Raw genomic sequence first — 20,404 nt, forward strand, 5'->3', positions numbered from 1 at the left:
GCAGCCACTCTTGGAGTGGTCTCATCCGTAGGCGTACATTGGGGACCAGGTGTATGCATGACGCCATCATCCCCAAAATCTTGCTCACAGTCACTGTCAGAGCTCGCCCCTTCTGGTAGTGACGTTTCTCCCTCAGTAGGCTGAGTGTTCTCTTCTCGCTGGGTAACACCCTGCATTGGACGGTGTCGATTTGGGCTCCCAGGAAGATTTTCACTTGCTCTGGTGCCATGGAGCATTTTCCCCAGTGTATGGAGAATCCCAGGCTTGCTAGCGTTCTTGTGACCTGCTCTGCATGATCCTTGCATGTCCTTTAAGAGCTTCCCTTTACGAGCCAGTCGTCGAGGTACGGGTACACGTGTATCCCCTTTTAGATGTGCGGCCACTGCCGCGAGGCATTTGGTGAACACCCTTGGTGCGGACTTTAGGCCGAACGCCAGGGTGGTGAATTGGTAGTGATCCTTGTTCACTGTGAATCTTATCATGTGCTTGTGCTGCCTTGCCTGTTCATGGGGATGTGCAGGTACGCATCTTTGAGGTCTATGGTGGACAAGTAGTCCCCGGCCTTTATCTGCGGTATGACCTCGTAGGGACGTCATCTTGAATTTGAGTCTTTACGTATTTGTTTAGGAACCGAAGGTCCAGGATGGGTCTTAGACTTTCGTCCACTTTTGGCACCAGGAAGTAGTTGGAGTATACTCCCCTGTTTCGTTCTTTGAATGGGACCCGCTCAATGGCCGCTTTGAGGAGTTCTTGCGCTTCCTCTTGGAGTAATCGCAGCTCTCTTCCAGAGTGCTCTCTTTTCTTTGGCTCCGTTTGGTGGTCTCTTTTCCAACTATGCAGGATCCGAACTGCATGATGTGGAGTATCTACTTGTCAGTTGTTATTTTTCCCCACTCCTGGAGAAAAAATCTCAATCTTCCTCCTACTGGCGTCACATGTTCCTTTGTGTCTTGTCCGTGTAGCCCTCTCCGGTTTGTTTTCCCGTGCTCCTCCCCGGAGGGTTCGAGTGGGAGAGCACCTTTTTCCGTGTGAAGTCACTTAGAGGGGGGTTGCTCACCGCCTCTCCTTCTCTGGCCCCGTCCATTTCCTCTTGATCGAAAGGACTGGCCCCTGCCCTGGTAGTTCCAGTTTTGCCTCTGCTGGCCCTGGTGACTTTGGTTGTCACTCTGTTGCCCCTGGTGGAATGTCTGGTGTGATTAGACTTCGAAGGAAAAGGAGCCGAAGAAAGTTTCGACCCCCACATTTGGAAGAATGGCAGAAGAACTTCATTTGGAGATGGGCCATTCCTCAAAACATACATCTGACAGTAGAGCACCTTCCAGGAATTCACAGTAGAGCACCTTCCAGGAATTGACAGTTAGCAGATCTGTTGAGTCGACTAGTCACAACAGATTCACGAATGGGAGATACATCCACAAGTTCTTCAGCCATTCTTCCAAATGTGGGGGCATCCACAGACAGATCTGTTTGTCACCCACAAGAACGCAAAATGCCCAACCTTTGCCGCCAGGTTTCCACACCCAAGGTCGGAGGTGAATGCAATATGGATGAACTGGTCAGGCAGATGTGTACGCTTTTCCGCCTCTCCCACTCATTCCACTAGTAGTGCGCAAACTAAGACCACAGTCTCTCAAACTGATACTAGTAGCGCCCACATGGGCACGCCAGCCGTGGTTCACCACACTGCTGGATCTCTCACTAGTTCTACATCAAAAATTAAAGCTCACACCCTCCCTGTTAACACAGAACCATGGAGAAATAAGACACCCAGAACCAAGCCAACTGAATGTGGCAATCTGGCTCCTGAAGTCTTAGAGTTTGGTTACGTAAACCTACCACCAGACCAGGGCTCGACAAATCAAAACATTTTTTTACTAGTCCTGCAGGTCTAGTAACTTGGAAAAAACCCTCGACCCACTGCAACCTTCTTGACCTCCGTCTCTGAAAACGGAGCAAAAGTGACAAGTTAAGATTTAAAGGCAACTTTATTGCTCAGTCCCTTTGTGAGCAATAAAAATGCCTTTAAATCTTGTTATCTTGTCACTTTTGCTCCGTTTTCAAAGACGGAGGACAAAATTAGTTTGTCTTCCTACTCGCCAGAAAGGGCGAGTAGGACCTAAAAATAGCTAGTCCTCATCCATTCTCCCTCACAAATGCGAGCGCGCGAGTGGATTTGTTGAGCCCTGCAGACTGTATGAATATAATTAAAGAGGCTAGAAAACCCACTACCAGAGCGTGTCATGCCTCTAAGTGGAGAAATTTGCAATATATTGCAACAATAATCACATTGATCCGCTGGATATTTCCATCCAAAATATCATTTGCTACCTTCTACACCTACAAAGGTCCAATTTAGCTTATTCTTCCACACGCCTGCATCTGGCAGTAATAGCAGCCTATTTACAGAATAGACAACATCTATCTCTATTCAGAGTACCTGCTATCAAAGCTTTTATGGAAGGATTAAAACGTATAATCCCACCTAGGCTACCACCTGCTCCAGTATGGAACCTAAACGTGGTCCTTACAAGACTTATGGGACCCCCTTTCGAGCCTTTACATAAGTGTGAAATACAGTTCCTAACATGGAAAACTACTTTCCTTGTGGCCATCACCTCTCCCAGAAGAGTTAGCGAAATACAAGCATTCACAATACAAGAACTATAAGAAACACACTAAAAGTGGTTCTTAGGCCTAATCCAAAATTCCTGCCAAAGGTTATTACTCCTTCTCACCTAAACCAATCAGTAGAGCTACCGGTGTTTTTTCAAAACCCGGACTCTGTTGCAGAAAGGGCTTTAAACACCTTAGATGTTAGAAGAGCCCCGTTCTACTACACAGATGAGACTAAAACCTTCAGAAAAACAAAACAATTATTTGTATCTTTCACTCCTCCACACAAAGGCAACCCCATCTCTAAGAGGGGAATTGCCAGGTGGATTGTAAAGTGTATACAAATATGTTATAAAAAGGCTAAACGTACACTAGTAGTTCCTCCTAGAGCACACTACTTGCAAACTAGGAGCCTCTATGGCTTTCTTAGGAAATATACCACTAGAGGACATATGCAAGGCAGCCACATGGTCTACAATACACACCTTCACGAAACTATTGTGTTGATGTGCAAGCCAAGCAGCAAGCTGCAGTAGGCCAAGCTGTCCTTCGAACACAGTTTCAGAATACTGCAACGGATACAGGCGACCACCGCTAGGGGAGACACTGCTGCACAATCTATGCACAGTATACGATCTGCAGCTCATATGCCTCGAACGGAATATGCTACTTACCAGTATGCATCTGTTCTTGGCATGTAGAGCTGCAGAGTCGTATACGCCCTCCCGCCTCCCCGGGGCTTGTATCCGTTCCAGTTATCTTAATTAGATGCACACTGTAGGACTTGGCCCTTTCCCCAGAATTTTTCGTTTTTTATTCCTTTAATTTAAGGTGCCCCCTATTGTAACAAAAGGGTATAGGCCTTGTGTAGTGAAGAAAGCCCTGTGTATGTCAAACTAATGTTAAGGTGCAGGTGCTTACTTCTCCTAACATGGCCGCCACTGACCCCTGCTACTGCAGCGTGGTCTTTGTGGGCGCATTCTAGTAGTCAGGAGCTGGCTAGAACCCTCAAACAATGTATCCATACTAGCCTGCCAGCCTGTCCATAGCCAGAATGGTGGAATCTGCTAGAACCTCCTGGAACAGGTGAGGTGGCGCCAACTGGGACAAATAAGGAAAGGGAGGGAAACTTTCCTGTCGGACTGAGGGAGCACAGACCTGGGGGTGAACCTACGCAGGAGCTTTAGGCAGTGGGGCCTAGACAGGGACCTAAGACACTGGTAGAGACAGAGCCTAGGTGCTGCCTATCAAGTGTTGAGGGATCCTGAATTTGCCCCCCTGACCTGGCCCGGCGGAAGGGGAACCCCAGGTCTGCTTGAAGGGAACTGGCGGAGGAGACTTGATATGAACCATCAACTTCAACACCCCCCCCCCCCCCCCCCTCAAGGAACCCAGAGACTGCTATTTACAAGGGCGCAAGAAACATGAAGCGCCGAGAATAAACCAAACCACCACAGGACTTTTGAGAAATCAACCAGGTATTGGCGCTGTAACACCCTGCGCTCCCAGACGCCACCTGGGATCCCTTTTTCTAGATTGCCACTGCTGTGTGGCCTGTCCTGGTGGTCCTGCTGACCTGCTTCCAACTAAAATAAACTGTCTACTGGCTGAGCGCTCTTATTCCCTGGCGCTAGCACCCTGCACTACCTGTCCTGAGGAAAGTGCCCCACTGAAGGGAATGCTAAGCGCTATCTCTGCGTAGGTCTAGCCTCCTGAACTGCTAGCCTGACTGAATTGCTTGAGGCTCAAGCACTGTAACTGCCTGCAGAAGTGCTAGAACCCTGAAGCGCTATGACTGCCAGAAGTGCTGTCCTGCATCATTTGAACTGGCTAATTTACTTCAGCTTGCTGAACTGGACAGAGCGCTGTGTCCCAGGCGCTATCCCTCCGATCACCTGCTGAAGAGCTGTGCCTCCTTGAGAAGCGCTTATGTCCTGCAGACTGTTGGGCCCTGAAGCGCTAAACTCTTAAAGCGCCACGAAGCTCCTGGGCGCTATTCCTGCCTAACGCGCTTTTGCCCTGATGAGCGCTGACTCTGCCTGAGACGGCTGTTGTGCCTTCAAGCGCTGTAGCCTCCCCTGTCTGGCCCACAAACCACCGGAGGGCTTAGAAGGAGCCCAAGAGCCCCCTCCCTCATCCTGACTGGCAGGAATCCACATAAGGGCTCCCCGAGGAGCAGAAGAGACAGGTAATCCCCGGGGAGGTGGGCGGAAGGCCGGAGAAGGCCCAGAGTTCGCCCCTCCCCGGGGGAAAGTTGAAGTTGGGCCCTGCTGGCCTTGAGAACCCGTGTGACTGGGAACACTGTCAATGAGCCCCGTGGGTCCTAATTATTTATAGAAGGCCCCCCCTTTTTGACATGGGCAATAGCCCTTAATGACAGGATAAGAAACCCCAAAATTGCTCATTTCGTGACTGGACGGAGGAGGAAGTAGTCCCTAGCTGTGGAATTACTTCAGTCAGAGTGCTTCTCGGCAGGGACTGAGTTTCACAAGGAGAAATCCCCCTGCGGGTTCATTGATTTATCCATGCCTAATGAAATGTTTTGCATTTTGAAGGGGTGGTTACCTGACGGAATGGTTGCTTAACTTCTGATATGGTTATTCTTCCCTAGAGAAATGTTGACGCATTGCCTACCAGTGTAAAATGAAATGCTGATTAGGAAGTAATGAAAGGCTATGCCTTTATTGTATGTGTTGTATTGGTGAATTGCTCCCTTTACTCTAACCCAATGGGATGTTTACCTAAGGGGATGCCTATTCTTGCTCAGGAAATGTTGTGCCTTTTTATGGGGTACTTACCTGAGAATGTTTAAAAAACTAAAATGGAAATGTTTATTAAAGTTACTGACCTGTTTATGAAAGCCCACGGATATCCCCTGGGGTAAATGGTTAATGTCGTCAAGGGAATGACCGCCTCTGCTGAATCAGCCAGCTTAATGCCCTGTTGGCTCCTGAGTAAGGGAATTTTATTATCTTTGCCTGATTCCCAGTGGAATGTTTTATTCTGACCTAATGGGATATTCGTGCTCCTGCAAAAGGAGAGGTTTCTATTTACATAAGGAAAGGTTTTAAAGGCGTAAACCAAGCCCAGTATGCTCATCGGTTGAAATGTTTAGCCCTACATAGGGATCTGTTATCAATTTCCATAAAGCTGGTCTGAATCTGGATGACATGTTTTACGTTGGCTTCATAGGAAGTTCTTCATCTGCTTAAGGAGAATATTCTTTCTGGTCTACTGAAATGTATTGTAACTAAGGAAATGTGTAGCCTTAATCTAGGAAATGCTTACTCTTGCTGGGAGTGATTCTTAAAATGGCTAATCCTGCACAAGGGGATGTTTATTCTTAATGAAATGTTGTTTTTCTCCCACTTAGTGCTACATTTACTGGAAGCCTACAGTCATTTATTTACATGTTTGCTGCTGTAAAACTCACCCTTGCTTGGTGAGAAGTGGGTAAAATGCCTACAGATCTAATATGATGTAATGTCATTCAGTTGCCTTTTGTGATGTATTCCTTACAGGCGCTGACAAGAAGCAAGGCTACGGTCAGGCCTGTGGTTATCTACACTTGATATTATCTAATATTCAGTATTTATCTTATATTTAATATTTATTCACCTAGTATTTGTTGCCAAGAGTTTAAATACATGTATTTGAAAGGAAAGCTAATAAGGTAATAATACTGTGAATTCTTGATTACCCTGACTCTGCTCAATATATACAGTTAATTAATTTTTATACATACTCACTGGAGTGGCGTCACTCATTGCGTGCCCAGTTTTCGGTCTCAGTGGTTGCGTGTGCTGTATGGTCGCTTTACACAAGCTTTCGGATGCCTACCCGCTCGTGCCATGCTACCCTCTGGGAGCTGGTGACCCCAGTTCCAACACACACGCATGGACATCCTCTCTTTATCTTTACTACTAACTCCCATCATGGCGAGAAACAATCTGAGGATGGAGTCGATGACCATGTGCAGTATTGTCCAAGGGAGGGGTCACCTATCTCGTGAAACAAAGACTTCTTCCAAGATGACAACAACCTGCAATCATCCGAGCCCAACACCAGGTGGCGATCTGGCGCTACATACTGACTCCAGAGCTACACTTTGGCTAATCCATGAATAGCCAGGTCTTGAGCCCCTTTCGGAATGAAAGAAGCTCTGATGTATTTCTAAGCTCACTAGGTAGGTTGTTCCAGGCTTTTGCCGCACAGACTAGGAAGCTGCTTCCTCACCATCTGGCCTTTTTTCTCCGTAGCACCGTATGCTGTCGGCTGATCGAAGCGCTCTGCCCAGCACATACCTTTTTATCCCACTGCTCAAACTCTGGACCTATGCCCTTCAGTGCTTTAAAAACTGCATAAAGCCTTGAACTGAGCATGCCTTGGTACTGGCAGCCAGTGCAGTTGTCTGAGCCCCTCACGTACAGACACAAATCTAGGGATCCCAAGCAGAAGTCTAGCCGCCGCGTTTTGAACCAACTGCAGTCTGTATTAATGCTTTTCTCAAATTGAGATACAGGCTATTGCAGTAGTCCAAACGCGACAGTGTGAGGGCAATGACAGCTGTCCTGTAACCCTCCACTGGTAGAAAGCATTTTATTTTCCTTAATACTCTAAGGATATGAAAACAGGATGATACTACTCCGCTAACATGATCCCCCATAATCCAGGTTTTGATCAATAATCACACCCAGGTTTCTGGCCTTCCCAGTGGGGATAGGTGGATTTCCCAATGCCTCTGGCCACATATCCGGAGTCCAGATATTGGGGTTATTTCCTAATAAAATAACCTCAGTCTTCCCGGCGTTCAATTGGAGACCATTCGAGGCCATCCAATCTGCCACGCTCTTCAAACAGTCATGACATCTCACTGTCATATCCACTCGAGACCCTGGTTGTAATGATAACACAATTTGAGTATTGTCTGCGTAAGATGAGAGTTGCAGACCAAAAGACCTTATCAAGTCCACCAGTGGGCTGACTAATATTAAAGAGGGTGGGTCTCAAGGAGGACCCCTGCGGCACACCACAGGGAAGGGCAAAAGGTTTAGATTTATTCACCCCTAGGTCAACTGTCTGAATTCAGTCGGTCAAAAAGGACGAAGGAGACTCCACGCCTGGCCCTCCAGCCCTGCCCCCGCAAGCCGGTCCATCAATACTCCATGATGGACCGTGTCGAAGGCTGCCGACAGATCCAACAGAAAAAGCACAGCAGCCCCTCCCTGATCAACCACTGCTCACCTCTTCCGTGGCCTTGATAAGGGCAAGTTCCGTGCTGTGATCTGCACGGAACCCAAATTGTGTTGGGTCTAGGGCATTGGTCTTCTGAAGGAACGAGCCAAGTTGTTGATTGATGGCCTTCTCTAAAATCTTAATCTGAAAAGGCGGAATATTGGTCTATAATTGTTGGGATCCTTAGCATCCAGGCTGGGTTTCTTTAAAAGGGGAAGTATAGATGGGGATTTCCACTTCCTGGGATATTCACTCAAGCCCATGATTTTACTAAGCATGGGAGTGAGAGTGCAAGCAATGACCTCGCGGCAGGTTTTAAGAACTGCGGGCGGACAGGATCTTTGGGAGAGCCAGATCGAACAGTCCGCACTAGGTTTAAAACCTCTGAATATTGTAAAGGATTGAACCGATCTAATCTATCCTGGCACTTGCCAGTTTTTTTTAACCAGTACTGGTTGCCACAGCCCCCGCCTTTCCTTGGGTTTTGGAAAAGGAGGAAAAGATCCCTTCAACCTTATTCCGAAAGGATAAAGCTAGAGACTCACACAAAGCTGCACTGCTCTGTGTATGTGTACATACATCTCAATTCCAATTTCTGACGCTTTAATCCTTCAGAAACACGAACACTCGACGCGTTTCGGGAACTCTCCTCCCTGGCTCGTGACCCAGAGTCAAATTAAGAAATAGACCAATGTCTGAAGCAGCATTGAGACCTGCATGACATTTGAGGACTGAGACTTGAGGTGCCTAAAGACTTCATGATCAAGATTTGAAAAAATTGCGTAAAGTCAATTTGTCCTGAAGGTGACATCATTACACAACAACGAAACGCTGCGTCGACTGTTTGACTATTTTGATTGTAACCCGATTGATTTTTAACTGTCTACATACATCATAGTATGATTGTTTTAATATATTTAGATTGTTTTAATATATTTTCGATTGTAACCCTAAAGGGAGGTACCTAATAAATTGTTATATATTAATACATTTTTCTATTTCTATTCTTATTCATGTGTCTCCCTGGCCTGTACATCATTGATGCTTATTCTTGAGGTAGATTCTGCGCACACAAACCAATGTACTTAAGTGGTCTGTTTTCCCTGCACATTTTTCTTATTAGTCATTCTGGAATCTTTTCCCACACAATAGCACAGGGTTCAATTTTGCGTACTGTTCACTCCCCTCCCTGTGAAAAATATCAGGGGAACCTTCCTAATACTTTTCGGGTTAGAAGAGCCAAAGGCATGCGGGCCGTAGGAATTTGAACTGGAGCTGAAGGAACAGTCCCCGGACAAAAATCTTCATCTTGATACTTCATGAGTAGCTCAGAAGTGCTCCTGGCAGTACGAAACCTATCTCCCTCATCTGATTATTCATCATCAGAATCAGGGGAGATTGTAATTGGAGAAAGGACCTCTAATTAAGATCCACGTCTATGTAGCAAAGACGTTGCTGTCGACTGAGGCAATTGTATATAGGGTGTCGCAGATGATGTAGAAGATACTGCAGGCGTAGACGAAGACCAAACCTGAAGTGCCGCACATGAACACAGTGGTAGCGTCGACGAGGCAGCAGTTGACAAGACGGGCCTGGTCGCCGAAGTAGTAGTCGACGACACTTAATCGGAGCGTCGACGGAAGATTTAATCTTTCGTCGACAGGACTGGTCTTATGGAGACTGATACCAGCGTCAACGGTGAGGATGCAGACGACATCGGTGGCTTCGGTGACATGAAAGTAGCAGTCGATGTAGTTGCAGTGGAAGGAGTCCTCGAGGAACCCAGTTTGAGGTAAATCGTCAGAAACCGGTACAGAAGTTTGAGACTCCGCAGTCTTTCCCGGGGTGACGAAGGCATAGTTTTACTCTTGGAAGGTGGATGAGCCTTTTTTGAAGTATAAGGCAGGTCAGCACTCTTGGAAGTATGCCGTTTCAGAAGGTAAGTCCATGTCAGCAGTCTTCTTTCCTAGAGGACGTAGTCTGGACAGAGGCAATACTCCCAACTTCAGGTAAGGGATTGTCCTGATCTTTAATCTTCTGTAGCCACAGAAGTAGACGCCCCTCTGTCCCTCAGTCTTTTGTGGGAAAGTTCTGCAGAGGTCTGGATCTTCTGTAAACAGCCAGAGCTTCCCACAAGATCGAAAGATTTTTTGGAAGACATAAATGAAGAGTTTTCAAAGAAAACTGAGAAGTACTGTGCAGAGCTCAGGGACTCCCTTCACACAACCTGCGGTAGAAAATCTGAGATCATGAGCCTCTGAGGAGAACATTCTGGAGGGTGATGTCGCCTGATTGGCTGTAGTTTGCACTGTATATAATTACTTGGGCGAGTCATGCTAGTGGGAATGGTATCCTATTGACTTCAAGCTATTTTCCCTTCCTGGATCTAATCTACCTATGATGTACCCATGTTATGCATAATTATTGCTATTTTTATGTACTGGGGACTCGCACTCCGACAGGGCATGATTCAGGCATGTGAATCTATGAAAGATACCCCAATAATGGAGAAGTTTATGTACTCCCGGGGGGGTGGAGTGGGGCCAGCATACCTTTGGTCTTAAACGGTGAGCTAGGATTATCTCACTGGTTAGAATGAAGGGGACGAGGACAACGGGACCAGGAGTAATGAAGATTTACGGCAAGTAAAAGGACATTTATGGAAAGCTGCAAGGAAGGAAGGGAGATAGGGGACCAAGCAATGACTTGGTCAGAAAAAAAAAAAAAAAAAAAAGCTGCCATCCTCCGTACCAAGCATCCAATTAGGAGGATTCAAGTAAGATGGACAATGATGCCAATGGGTAGGCGAAGAAAATTGTATGGAAGTATGTAAATAAAAGGTCACATACCAAATAAGTTAATAAATCTTTAAAACAAAGGTAGACATTTGATCTTACAAAAGCAAAAAGGAAATAATTGTATCCAGGTCTGAGTTGACTTGCCAGAGTACATAGATACTAAGAACCAATCTATTTGCACACAATTTCAATCTAAGGAATTGCAAGACCAGTAGATCACACCAGATATCAGCAATATGCATGGAGAAATCTTGGACTCCATTCGTTCCTTAAATTAAGTGCATTACCTTTGCAGCGGATGTAGTGGGTTTTTTTGTTGCTGCTTTTGCCTTCTTTGCTTCTTTTGCAGCCCTGTAACAAGTTAAAATATTAACTGGAGAAGCAAAATAAGGATTCTATATGCTCCCAACATGAGCACTGAAACTGTGCAGCACTAGTATCAACACAAGTGAAAGGAAGGCAAGCTTTTTATCTTGGGGATTCTCACCACCTCCCCCCTGGGGATGTTTTGTGACCCCTTTCTTCTGGTCACCCTAGTCTTGACCCAGTGGTCTGCCTTCTTTCCCAATTCTTGGGAGAAATTAGACCTAGGTCTACCAAATGCTGATGCAACTTTTCATTTTTGAATATATTTTCCTTCATAAACAAATTGTAAAGTACAGTAAAATCATGCAAATTATGTCCAGCTAACCATCCAGTGTCTTTACAGAGTAGTCCACAAAGTCAATCTAGGTCTGGGTTTTCTGAGGCCCCTCCGAATCCAATTCTGTACTCCTTTGTTGTGAGTCCAAATCCCTCGAAGTGTTTATGAGGTCATAGGACCCTGCATCTGGCCCAGAATGTGTCAGAAGCCTGTCTCTGCAGTTACCAGAGAACAGTTCCCACAGGAGTGCCCCCCAGAGGTTTTACTCTTATTTCATAAACCCTCTCAAAGGCTGTGAACCACTTGGCGATGTCATCACCACCTTCCTCAAATTTAGGGACAAACCTTTTGGGGATTTTAGGATCAGAAGTTTCCTCCCTATCCTGGTTAGTATTGCTGCCACCATTGATGGGTGCTAACCCCCTTTTCCTTTCTTTTTTTTTTAGAGCCAGGAGTCTAGACCCTAGGTCTATCCTTTTGGTTAGCTTAGTTAAAAAGCAGTCCTCTTCACTGGGGTTATTGCCAATGTTTTCTGTGGCCTAGTCCAACTGTGTGAGGCCTAGGATCCGAAGAGATCAATTCTTGGAGTAAAGGGTATGGGGGCCCTTTCCTCCCTAGAGATGAATGGGGGGAGGGGAGGGGGGGGGGGGGGGGGGGGGGGGAAGGAATTATCCTCCTCCTCTGACACCTCTCCCCCTTCTGACTGGTCATGACCATGGAGCCCTAGTTTGGTTGGATGCAGGCCCATCGGTATATTTTTACTTTTGCACAGGGACCTCAATTACTCGAAAGACAAGTGTAAGTAAGGTGCGAGGCAGAGCTCCTCAACCGGGTCCATGGTGTTATCTTCACTAATAGCTGGGTTCTGTTCAGCCATTCTAACCTGACAGTTCTAACCCTCTACCCTGGACTATAGGGAATTATTTTTCTAAATTTCTACTGAGACTTAAGCAAGGCCCTGAGAAGACTTAGTATTTTCGAAAAAACAGAATTCTAAAGCTAATTTAGGAGTTCCATCGTGTGATCAGATGGTAACCAAGTAGTCCAACAAATGCAAGTTTGTATCCCACTGCTGATCCACCAATGTAAGAAAGTGGCTCTGTATATACTGGACTACAGTACAGTAAAGTGTGCAGTCTCCAGAGGTATGGCAGAGGCTAAAACTAGATATAGTGCGGACTGGCACCATCCCAGTGGCGACCCCCCCCCTCATTACCTCAACAAGCATTAAACAGGCTACACCTGCCTAAGTGACACATTACCCTGACTGAGCCTCTCCTATATGTATGCACCTCTACATCTTAAGGGCTTATAGTCTGGGGTCTTCACCCAAGCGCAGCAGCAAGAACACATGTTTACGCACACTTTAGAATGACTGTACTCAGCACATTTGGATAATATAATGCATTGCATTTACAGCACCTAAAGGCATCACAGATAAAATCACAGGTTTAAGTAAACACAGTCAGACACCCTAGCATGAATGTCTAGTCACTTAAATCCACTTTGCTTATGACTCCACCTTAATCATGTACTTCACCTTAAACACATGAACTTCAGTCCTTCTATAAAGAACATTAATAAAAGCATTGGTGGTGCAATTACACCCCTTCACCTCCAGGGGATGCCTTCTGCCAGACATCCACCATCTCAGCTCTTCACCGCATGAAGCACTTTTCAATCACCCTCAGCTGAAAAACAAAAGTTCCTGCCCAGGTGGTTTGAAATGCATGTAGAGCCCTTGATGGGTTATCCTTTTCAAGTCTCCATGACACTTGGGGTGGGACTTTCCTCTTCGTGCAGGGGGGAGACTGCTTCTCTAGCAGCCCCCCCAGCACCTTAGCACATGTGTGGTGGTACACCGTTCTCCTGGGGCCACCACAAGCCATGAAAACGCTGAATTGCCCTGGCCTGCAAGGCATTATGGGTGTTGCCGCATATCGGAGCGGCTCCCTCGCTGCTTCAGAGGGAGCCGCAATCTCAGTGGCTTTCGCCACGTCGCCTGGTTCTTGATGGAGCCGGTCCCACCCGGACCCCCAGATGACAGGCTGCGGCTCGTTGGGGGGACCCGGTCCCCCAGGTGATTCATGGCATCGACCCCCGGCTGCTCCTGCAGGTGATTGATGTTGTTGCTTTTCGTTTCAGGGAGGCCTGGCCCCACCCGGACCTCCCATGAGCTCCTGCGACTTCACTGCCCAGGGAGCCCCGCCCAGGGAGCCCAGCCCCGCTTACTCCAGCCGGCTCCCTGCGCGGCCGGCACCTCCTTGAGCCGGCATCCTCATTCTGGTCTGCCCGCTACGGCAGGCAGACATGGAGGTTCCCGTTGGTGCCGGCAGACCTCTGGGGAGTGCGATAGCACTCCCCCGCCTCCATCCAGCTTCGGAGCCGGGGATGGGGTCCCAGGCCCCCTCCATGACTTCGGGGCCCGGGGATGGGGTCCCGGGCCCGCCCCTCTGCAAACCTTCACTTTTTGGCAGGGGCCAGGGTGGGCTCGGTGCGCGGCAGTGCTCCCCAGCTTCACTGCTCCTTGGGGCAGCCCCCGGGACCTGACCCACCCTGGGGGCATCAGAGATAGGCAGTGGAGCCCCACGCGCTACGTCGGGTCTTCTTAGGTCAAAGGTCGCCTACCTTCCCTGGGCCATCTCAACCCCTGGGGGTCCTATCTGCCCCATTTCCATGTCTTCTTGCTCCTTGTGCCCCCCCCCTCTCCCCAGGCAGTGGAAGCACTCCTTAGTCTTCCGGGTTTCCAAGAGGGTGCATTCTGCAGGGAGCGGTCTTCACTGGCTCCCTGCGCCTCTCTTCTACCTGCGCAGAGGCCTCTTCTGCGGAATTGGTCCTGGGCTCTTGTTCTGGTACTGTTAGGGCCTGGGGGCAGTCAGTCAGGGGTGTCTCTCCTTCCAACTGCCCATTGCGCCAGGCTCCAGCACCTTCCGCCTCAGCAGACTGCACCCCAGAGAGCTTCTCTTCCTGTGAAAGTACTTTAAAAGTTGAGTAGGGGGCTGGCAGGAAGTCTGTGTGTCCTATCAAACAGTGACACATCAATTCCCTGCTCCCACCGTGTCCAATCTCTGGGTTGTTCTAACATGGCATCGTCCAGTGTCTCTGGCCACATGGCCTCTGAAACCCAACTCCTTCCCCCCCCTCCCTCACTGCCTTCCCTCCTTGGTGCAAACTGGTGCCTGGCACCCAGCGACAGCAGTTGGATTGGCTTTTAGCTCACCCTATCTTTTCTCCTTGGAGGGAAGATCTTTGGTCATTAATCTAACCTGCCATGGCCAGACCCCAGGCAGGGACTCAAAGAAATATGACATTTCCAGATGACCCAAAAGCAGTATAAATAAGACTTGGACTCCGCAGAATACTCATTTTCACATCTGCTACACTGGACATTAGTGCGTGTCTGGAATCTGTAGGCTTTGTGGAAGTCAATTTATCCATGGGCCCACCATCGCCATAGGGAAATAATGAAGTGAAAACACAGTAGGACACTGACTTTCCCTGGCATGTTCCTTTCCAGTGTATAAAGCCTATTCCATGTCACCACCCAATTCTGCCTAAGTCCTGCCACACCATTTACTCTGTAGCTGCTCCTGGACTGCACACGCTAGGAATCTCCCCTGCGCAGCCCCTACACATGTGCACACGCATGTACACCAGTGTCTGCATGTAACCAGCACGGTGTCCCATACTCCAGCTACTGAACAGCAGCCTAGTCAAGCCAGGGGTACACCAGCCAAATCTCCTTCATTATGAGTTCACGGTGGGTGAGTCCCAAATTATGAGGCTCCCCACAGTAAAAGCGTAACAATTTGGTGCTCAAAAAGCGAAAAAGCAGGGTGGCTCAGTGTCAGAACCACCTTCTAACAATGACTAGGCGGAGGTGATAGCTAGCCCTCGGGATGCTGCAGTAGCCTCCAGATCTCTTATTCTGTTAATGTATGTGCACCACGTGTACTACACCAGTATTCGGCTTGGAAGATTGTCGTGCCATCCCCAACGTGCCTGCGCTGCGACAGGGAGGAAGGGACATTCCTCCACAAGGTGTGGAGCTGCATAACATTACAGCATTTTTGGCGCAGGGTATCATGTCTGAAAGAGGTTGTCCTGGGACCTGCCGCATGATCCCAGATTGTTCCTGCTCCATAGTCCTGCTCCATAGTACATTGGAGGAAACAGATAAGCAACACTTTCTTGCCATTGCCAAGAGTGATATAGGCCAGTTGTGGAAGGGAACTTCACCGATGATAGGGAAGTGGCAGAAAGTGCTACATAAAATGTATGGGTGCGGAGATGGCAGCGTTTCAAGCGAGGGGCTGCCCCCAAAAACAGAGAAAGATATGGTGTCGGTGGGCTACATACCATGGCATTGATCTCCCTCTTCCTTCGCAATCCCAATTGGAGCTGCCCCATGAGAAGCTTGTGTGCCAGAATGTATGTTGCATGGTTTCCTTTTCTTGGACATATAGGTGTACTGAATTTTGCTTGCCGATGCGGGTGGGAATGTCTCCATGCAGTTCATAGTAGTTCTTTTGTATACAAAGTGTACCCATTGACATTTCCTTGCTGCTAAATCTTTGATATTTTACTATAAAGTGGATTATGTCGGGCTCTCGCCCAAGTGGTACTTCAAAAAAATAAAATGGGTTAAAAAAACACTACGGCAACAAAAGTTGCCAAAAAGTCAGTCAAAAAATGACTGGAGGTACTGCTCTGGATCTGCACTGGCTGGTGCGGAAAAGCAAAAACTGACGTCAGCGCGCAAGGGCAGCGTCTAAGTAGCTACCACAACATCCCAGCAACCACAACGCCAACGACGGATGCGGTGCCGACCGACACCACCTTCCGAAGCGCAGCTGTACTGCTGACAGAAAAAACTTTACTGACCCAGTCTGACGCCTGGGGGTAATTCTATGGTAAGGAATCTATTGCAAACATGTTTTTCAGATAAGTAGAGTTTAAGCAATTTTTGTGAACCTTTCCATAGAAGATTGTTCCTAGAAGTGAGTTGCATGTGAATTCCTGTTGAACGCTAATGTAATGTAATGTGCGTAATGTAATGTATGTATACTTGTAAAGCGCACGGTTTCCTCGTTACGTGGTGTCATGGCGCTGTATACCGCTGGGGAACCAGTCCTGGCTTTCCCTGTGAGGGCACCCCAAGGTGAAGCCAGGCATCCCCAGCGTTGCTGGGGCCGTTGTGGAGATTAAGCAAGCTATTGCCCAGAGTCGCAGAGTGGGACCCATGGTTAGCGTAGGCACATAAGCGAGAATTATGTAGTCCGCGGACATTGACCCAAGACCCTGCCGCTCCGGGAATTGAACCCTGGTCCCAGGCCGACCTCTGCTTCAGGGTCTGCCGCTTCTAACCAGTGAGCCACACTTCTCCACTTCGCTAAGACTGGAAGCTTATTAGAAACATGCTTCTATCAGCATATAGCTTTATCATGGAAAACTTGGAAAAGCACAACCCACCCATAGCTAAATGGTTTTCTAGTGTGGCAACTACTGGCAATGGGGCAGTTCTCCCACAGCTTACCTAAAACGGAAGATAAGTTCCAATACGTTTAGCTACCATTGATTGATAACCTTACTTGTGTATAATTACATGTTTTAACCCGCTGAAGTGAAGAGTGCTCCATGTCTTTGATGGACTACCATTGGAGCTTTGCCTAACCACTTCATTCACTTACCTGATAGAGAAGCACATTACTTGCACATTCCTTGCACCAAATAACACTGTTCCTATACGTGGCTCCATCACTGAAGATTGACCTGTAGTTGAGGTTTGTCTTTATTCATTGGTTTAGATTTCCATCTGTAATGCGACATACTGTATCATGTATAATAGGCCCCTTGACCACTATCTTTGCAAAACTGCCCAACCGCCAACAGGTCCCATGTTAGTAATCGCAAAACCCAGTACACAAGTGACATTTTGAACGACCCTCACCTTATTGCCTGTTCTCGCTGCGCTTTTCGCACCTCTGGCTTTTGATTTCTCTTTGCCATTATTTCAGCCAAAGATGCACCAGTAATGGCCCGTTGGAACTTGACAGCACGGCGGCTACGTTTTTTTTGAATTTCTTCCTAAAATGAATTGATGAAATTTGGTGAACTTCAAATTAAAAATTTAGATTAGGTATCAACAGATGTCAGTCTTATTTAAAAAGTGCAAGACCTATTCCAGGATTTGTACAAATTATTAAAATCAAAGTGCCTAGTTTAGCATTAACAAGCACAATCAACGGGAACAGATTCCTTAAAAGCTGTGAAGTAAGCCACCCAAAAGTTAAATATGCTATGCTCTATGACTGAGCAACACAGGGCTGCTAAGTGTAGAAAGCTGGCTCTGTATATACTATACCAAAGTGAAGTATAGTGTGCACAGAGTCCAGTGTATCCCCAAAGGTAGACAGAAGAAAATGTAGATAGCACCTCACTATTTGTGGTAGAGGTCGAGCAGTAAGTCAGTATCAGAGGACAGTGTTAAGCATTTGTTATACCCACTCAATCAGCAAATGATGCACACTCAAAGACAACTTCAGACCAATTGGTTTTGTATAAAACTTCTTTATTTACTAGAACAAAGCAAGAACCCACTGCCCTGGCATACATCAGTTACCCCTCTAACTGGGTGCACTATGCCAGAGGTGTGGGCACAGGTGCATGAGCCCTATGCCCCTCCAGTACACAGGGCCATTCCTGGGCACTGTAAGTGCAGTGATGCCATTTAGAGTATATTGTGCTGGGAGGTTGTCATTACGAACTCCACAGCACCATAATGCCTACAGTGGAGACTGATAAGTTTGGTACCAAACTGCTCAGCACATTAAACCCGCACTGATGCCAGTGTGAGATGTAACGTAAAATGCACCAAAGGGCATCTTAGAGATGCCCCCTGAAAACTTAACCTCCAATCAACGCCTGGGCTGAGTGGCTGCAGAGGCTGCCACACAGCAGACTTGTTGCTAGACCCCTGGGTGCCGGCTCTCCTGGGCCTGCAACAATGCACATCCTGGGTGAGGTGCTAGGTCTCCTCCCCCAGGATGGGCAGGGGGAAGCTTCAAAGGCATGCCGCCTCCGAGCTTCTCCAGACCAATTGCTGTACTCAGCAACTGGCCCCCACCGGTTCTAACCCCCACTCTGGCGGGAAGACTGGCGGTAAACCCTACGTCAGGAAGGGGGTGTGCCAGCCTGTGCCAACTCCACCCCTCAGGTGGGAGAGGCGAAGCACGAACCCGCGCTCCGGCCATCTTGAAGATGGGGGGCCCTGCCCAATCAACTAGGCTTCTGCCCCCCTCCCACAGGAGAGAAGCAGGCTAGGGGGTGTACCCACCCCCTTGACCTACCTGTAACGCCCCTAAATTCAGTTTTTAGAGGCTCCCGGAACCTTCCTTCCTCAAATCCAGATACGAAAAGGACAAAAGGAAGACCACCCGCCGTGCAGCTGCTAACAAAAGGACGACACCAACTGACTTGGCCACAGCCCTACCGGCCTGTCTACCATGGAACCTGCTCCTGCCTAAACCCCGGCGACTCCAGCGGACAGCAACCTTGGGACACCCAGAGGACCTGCCTGCCTTGACCCTCTTCAAGATTGGGACTCAATCAGCAGAGGCTCTGCTGCAACAACCCCCTGGGTGCCAGCCAGGAAGCTCTGGACTAGCTCTACACCAGACAAGCCGGCCCGTGCCCTGCCCAAGTGATCATAGACCACAAGGAAATCCCCCCGGCGACTGGGACCCGAAGTCCAGTGCCCAGAGACCCTCCTCGACAAACCAGACACCTGCAGACTCAGAACCAGGGGCCACCCCAACAAGGACCAGCCGAGGGTAAGCTTTCCAGACACCTAAAGACGCCCCTGCACCCGGTGCCCTACAGACCCTGTGCCTTCTTTTGGGGTACCTACCTGTGCTCTAAGATCCCAACTTACCTCTCGAAGTAGTGGTCGCCCGTGAAGAGTCTCCGACCCCAAGCCTGCAGCCTTTGTTAGTTTCTTACCTTTCCAATTGAACATTGAGCGCCAGACGGCTCAAAAGCACCCTGCACCTAGCCGCCCGAGTGCCGCTGGCCATGCCACCTTTCCCTATCATACTTCCCCCTTTGCTCTGAGCAAGTGACCAGGAACCCAGCTCCCACAGCCATGTGGCGCGCTAGCCAGCAGCCACCAACCAGAGGCCCCCTGCCCCTCAATGGATAACACTGGGCCTAACTACCTCGGCACCCGGCCACCCCTGTGCTGCTGAGGGTGAACCAACTGTACCTACCTGATCCTGGGGGACCCCCCCCCCTCTCCCTCAGAGTATGCCCAGAACCATAACTTCACCAGTCGAGTACTCACCTGGAAACTGGTAACTCACTTATCTGCCATTGGATAACATTGACTGGCTGGACTCAAAAAAATCTTCTAAGTGAAGTTTTGGAAACTTAAAATATTCATATAAATTCATACCTTGTAGCCCAGTACTGAACCGCAAAAGTAATTACCGGGTTCACTAGTAACCTGTATTTTCTCCATAGGAATCCATGGTCTGCTTTTCTATGAATTTTCTTCTGTCTTCTTTTGGAAACTAGAAATATTTTTTGAAAATCATACGAAATACTGAAAAGTAATTACTTACCAGTTTTAAGTTGAGACCTCAGTGTTGGACTTAGGAGCCCAGTACTGGATTACAAAAGTAACGAGATCGTACTTCACCTGCAACCTGAATTTTCTCCCATTGGATAACTGCCAGATTCTGTTGAAAAGTTTCTACGTGTGAACTTTTAAAATAGCTTTATATTCCTGAAAAATCACTGCACTAATAAAAGTTTACTAAATGGTTTCAAGCTTCGACCCCAGGACTGAACCTAGGATCCAGTCCTGGAACGACCAAAGTAATCTACAAAGTAATCAACTGTGTTTATATAGGCAAACTCATTGAGCTCAATGCTAAATTGTGTGTAGAATTGCGTTGCCTACTGCAACCCCTGTGCCTATTGTGTTTACAAAGTCTATTGCCTTTCTGCAAAGTACTCATTTGAGACCTCTCATATTGAGAACAGTATATTTTGATACCGTTTCTAAAAAATAAAACCTCTATCTTTGATATAAAAACAATTGGCCTGGAGTTCA

At 47.8% G+C, this 20,404-nt stretch overlaps 1 protein-coding gene across 1 annotated transcript in view; it reads right to left on the minus strand.

The window, feature by feature from the left end:
* The window catches only part of LOC144773037 (large ribosomal subunit protein eL24-like), a 69,322-nt gene that overhangs the window by 26,505 nt on the left and 22,413 nt on the right, over nt 1-20,404 (minus strand). Inside the window, exons 3-4 of the mRNA XM_078657807.1 lie at nt 17,240-17,376; nt 10,934-10,997 (exon numbers count right to left, since the gene is read on the minus strand). Coding sequence (XP_078513933.1) covers nt 10,934-10,997; nt 17,240-17,376 — 201 coding nt within the window. The remainder of the gene's footprint in view (nt 1-10,933; nt 10,998-17,239; nt 17,377-20,404) is intronic.

This window comes from Lissotriton helveticus, chromosome 8 (assembly GCF_964261635.1).
Source record: "Lissotriton helveticus chromosome 8, aLisHel1.1, whole genome shotgun sequence".
NCBI lineage: Eukaryota > Metazoa > Chordata > Amphibia > Caudata > Salamandridae > Lissotriton > Lissotriton helveticus.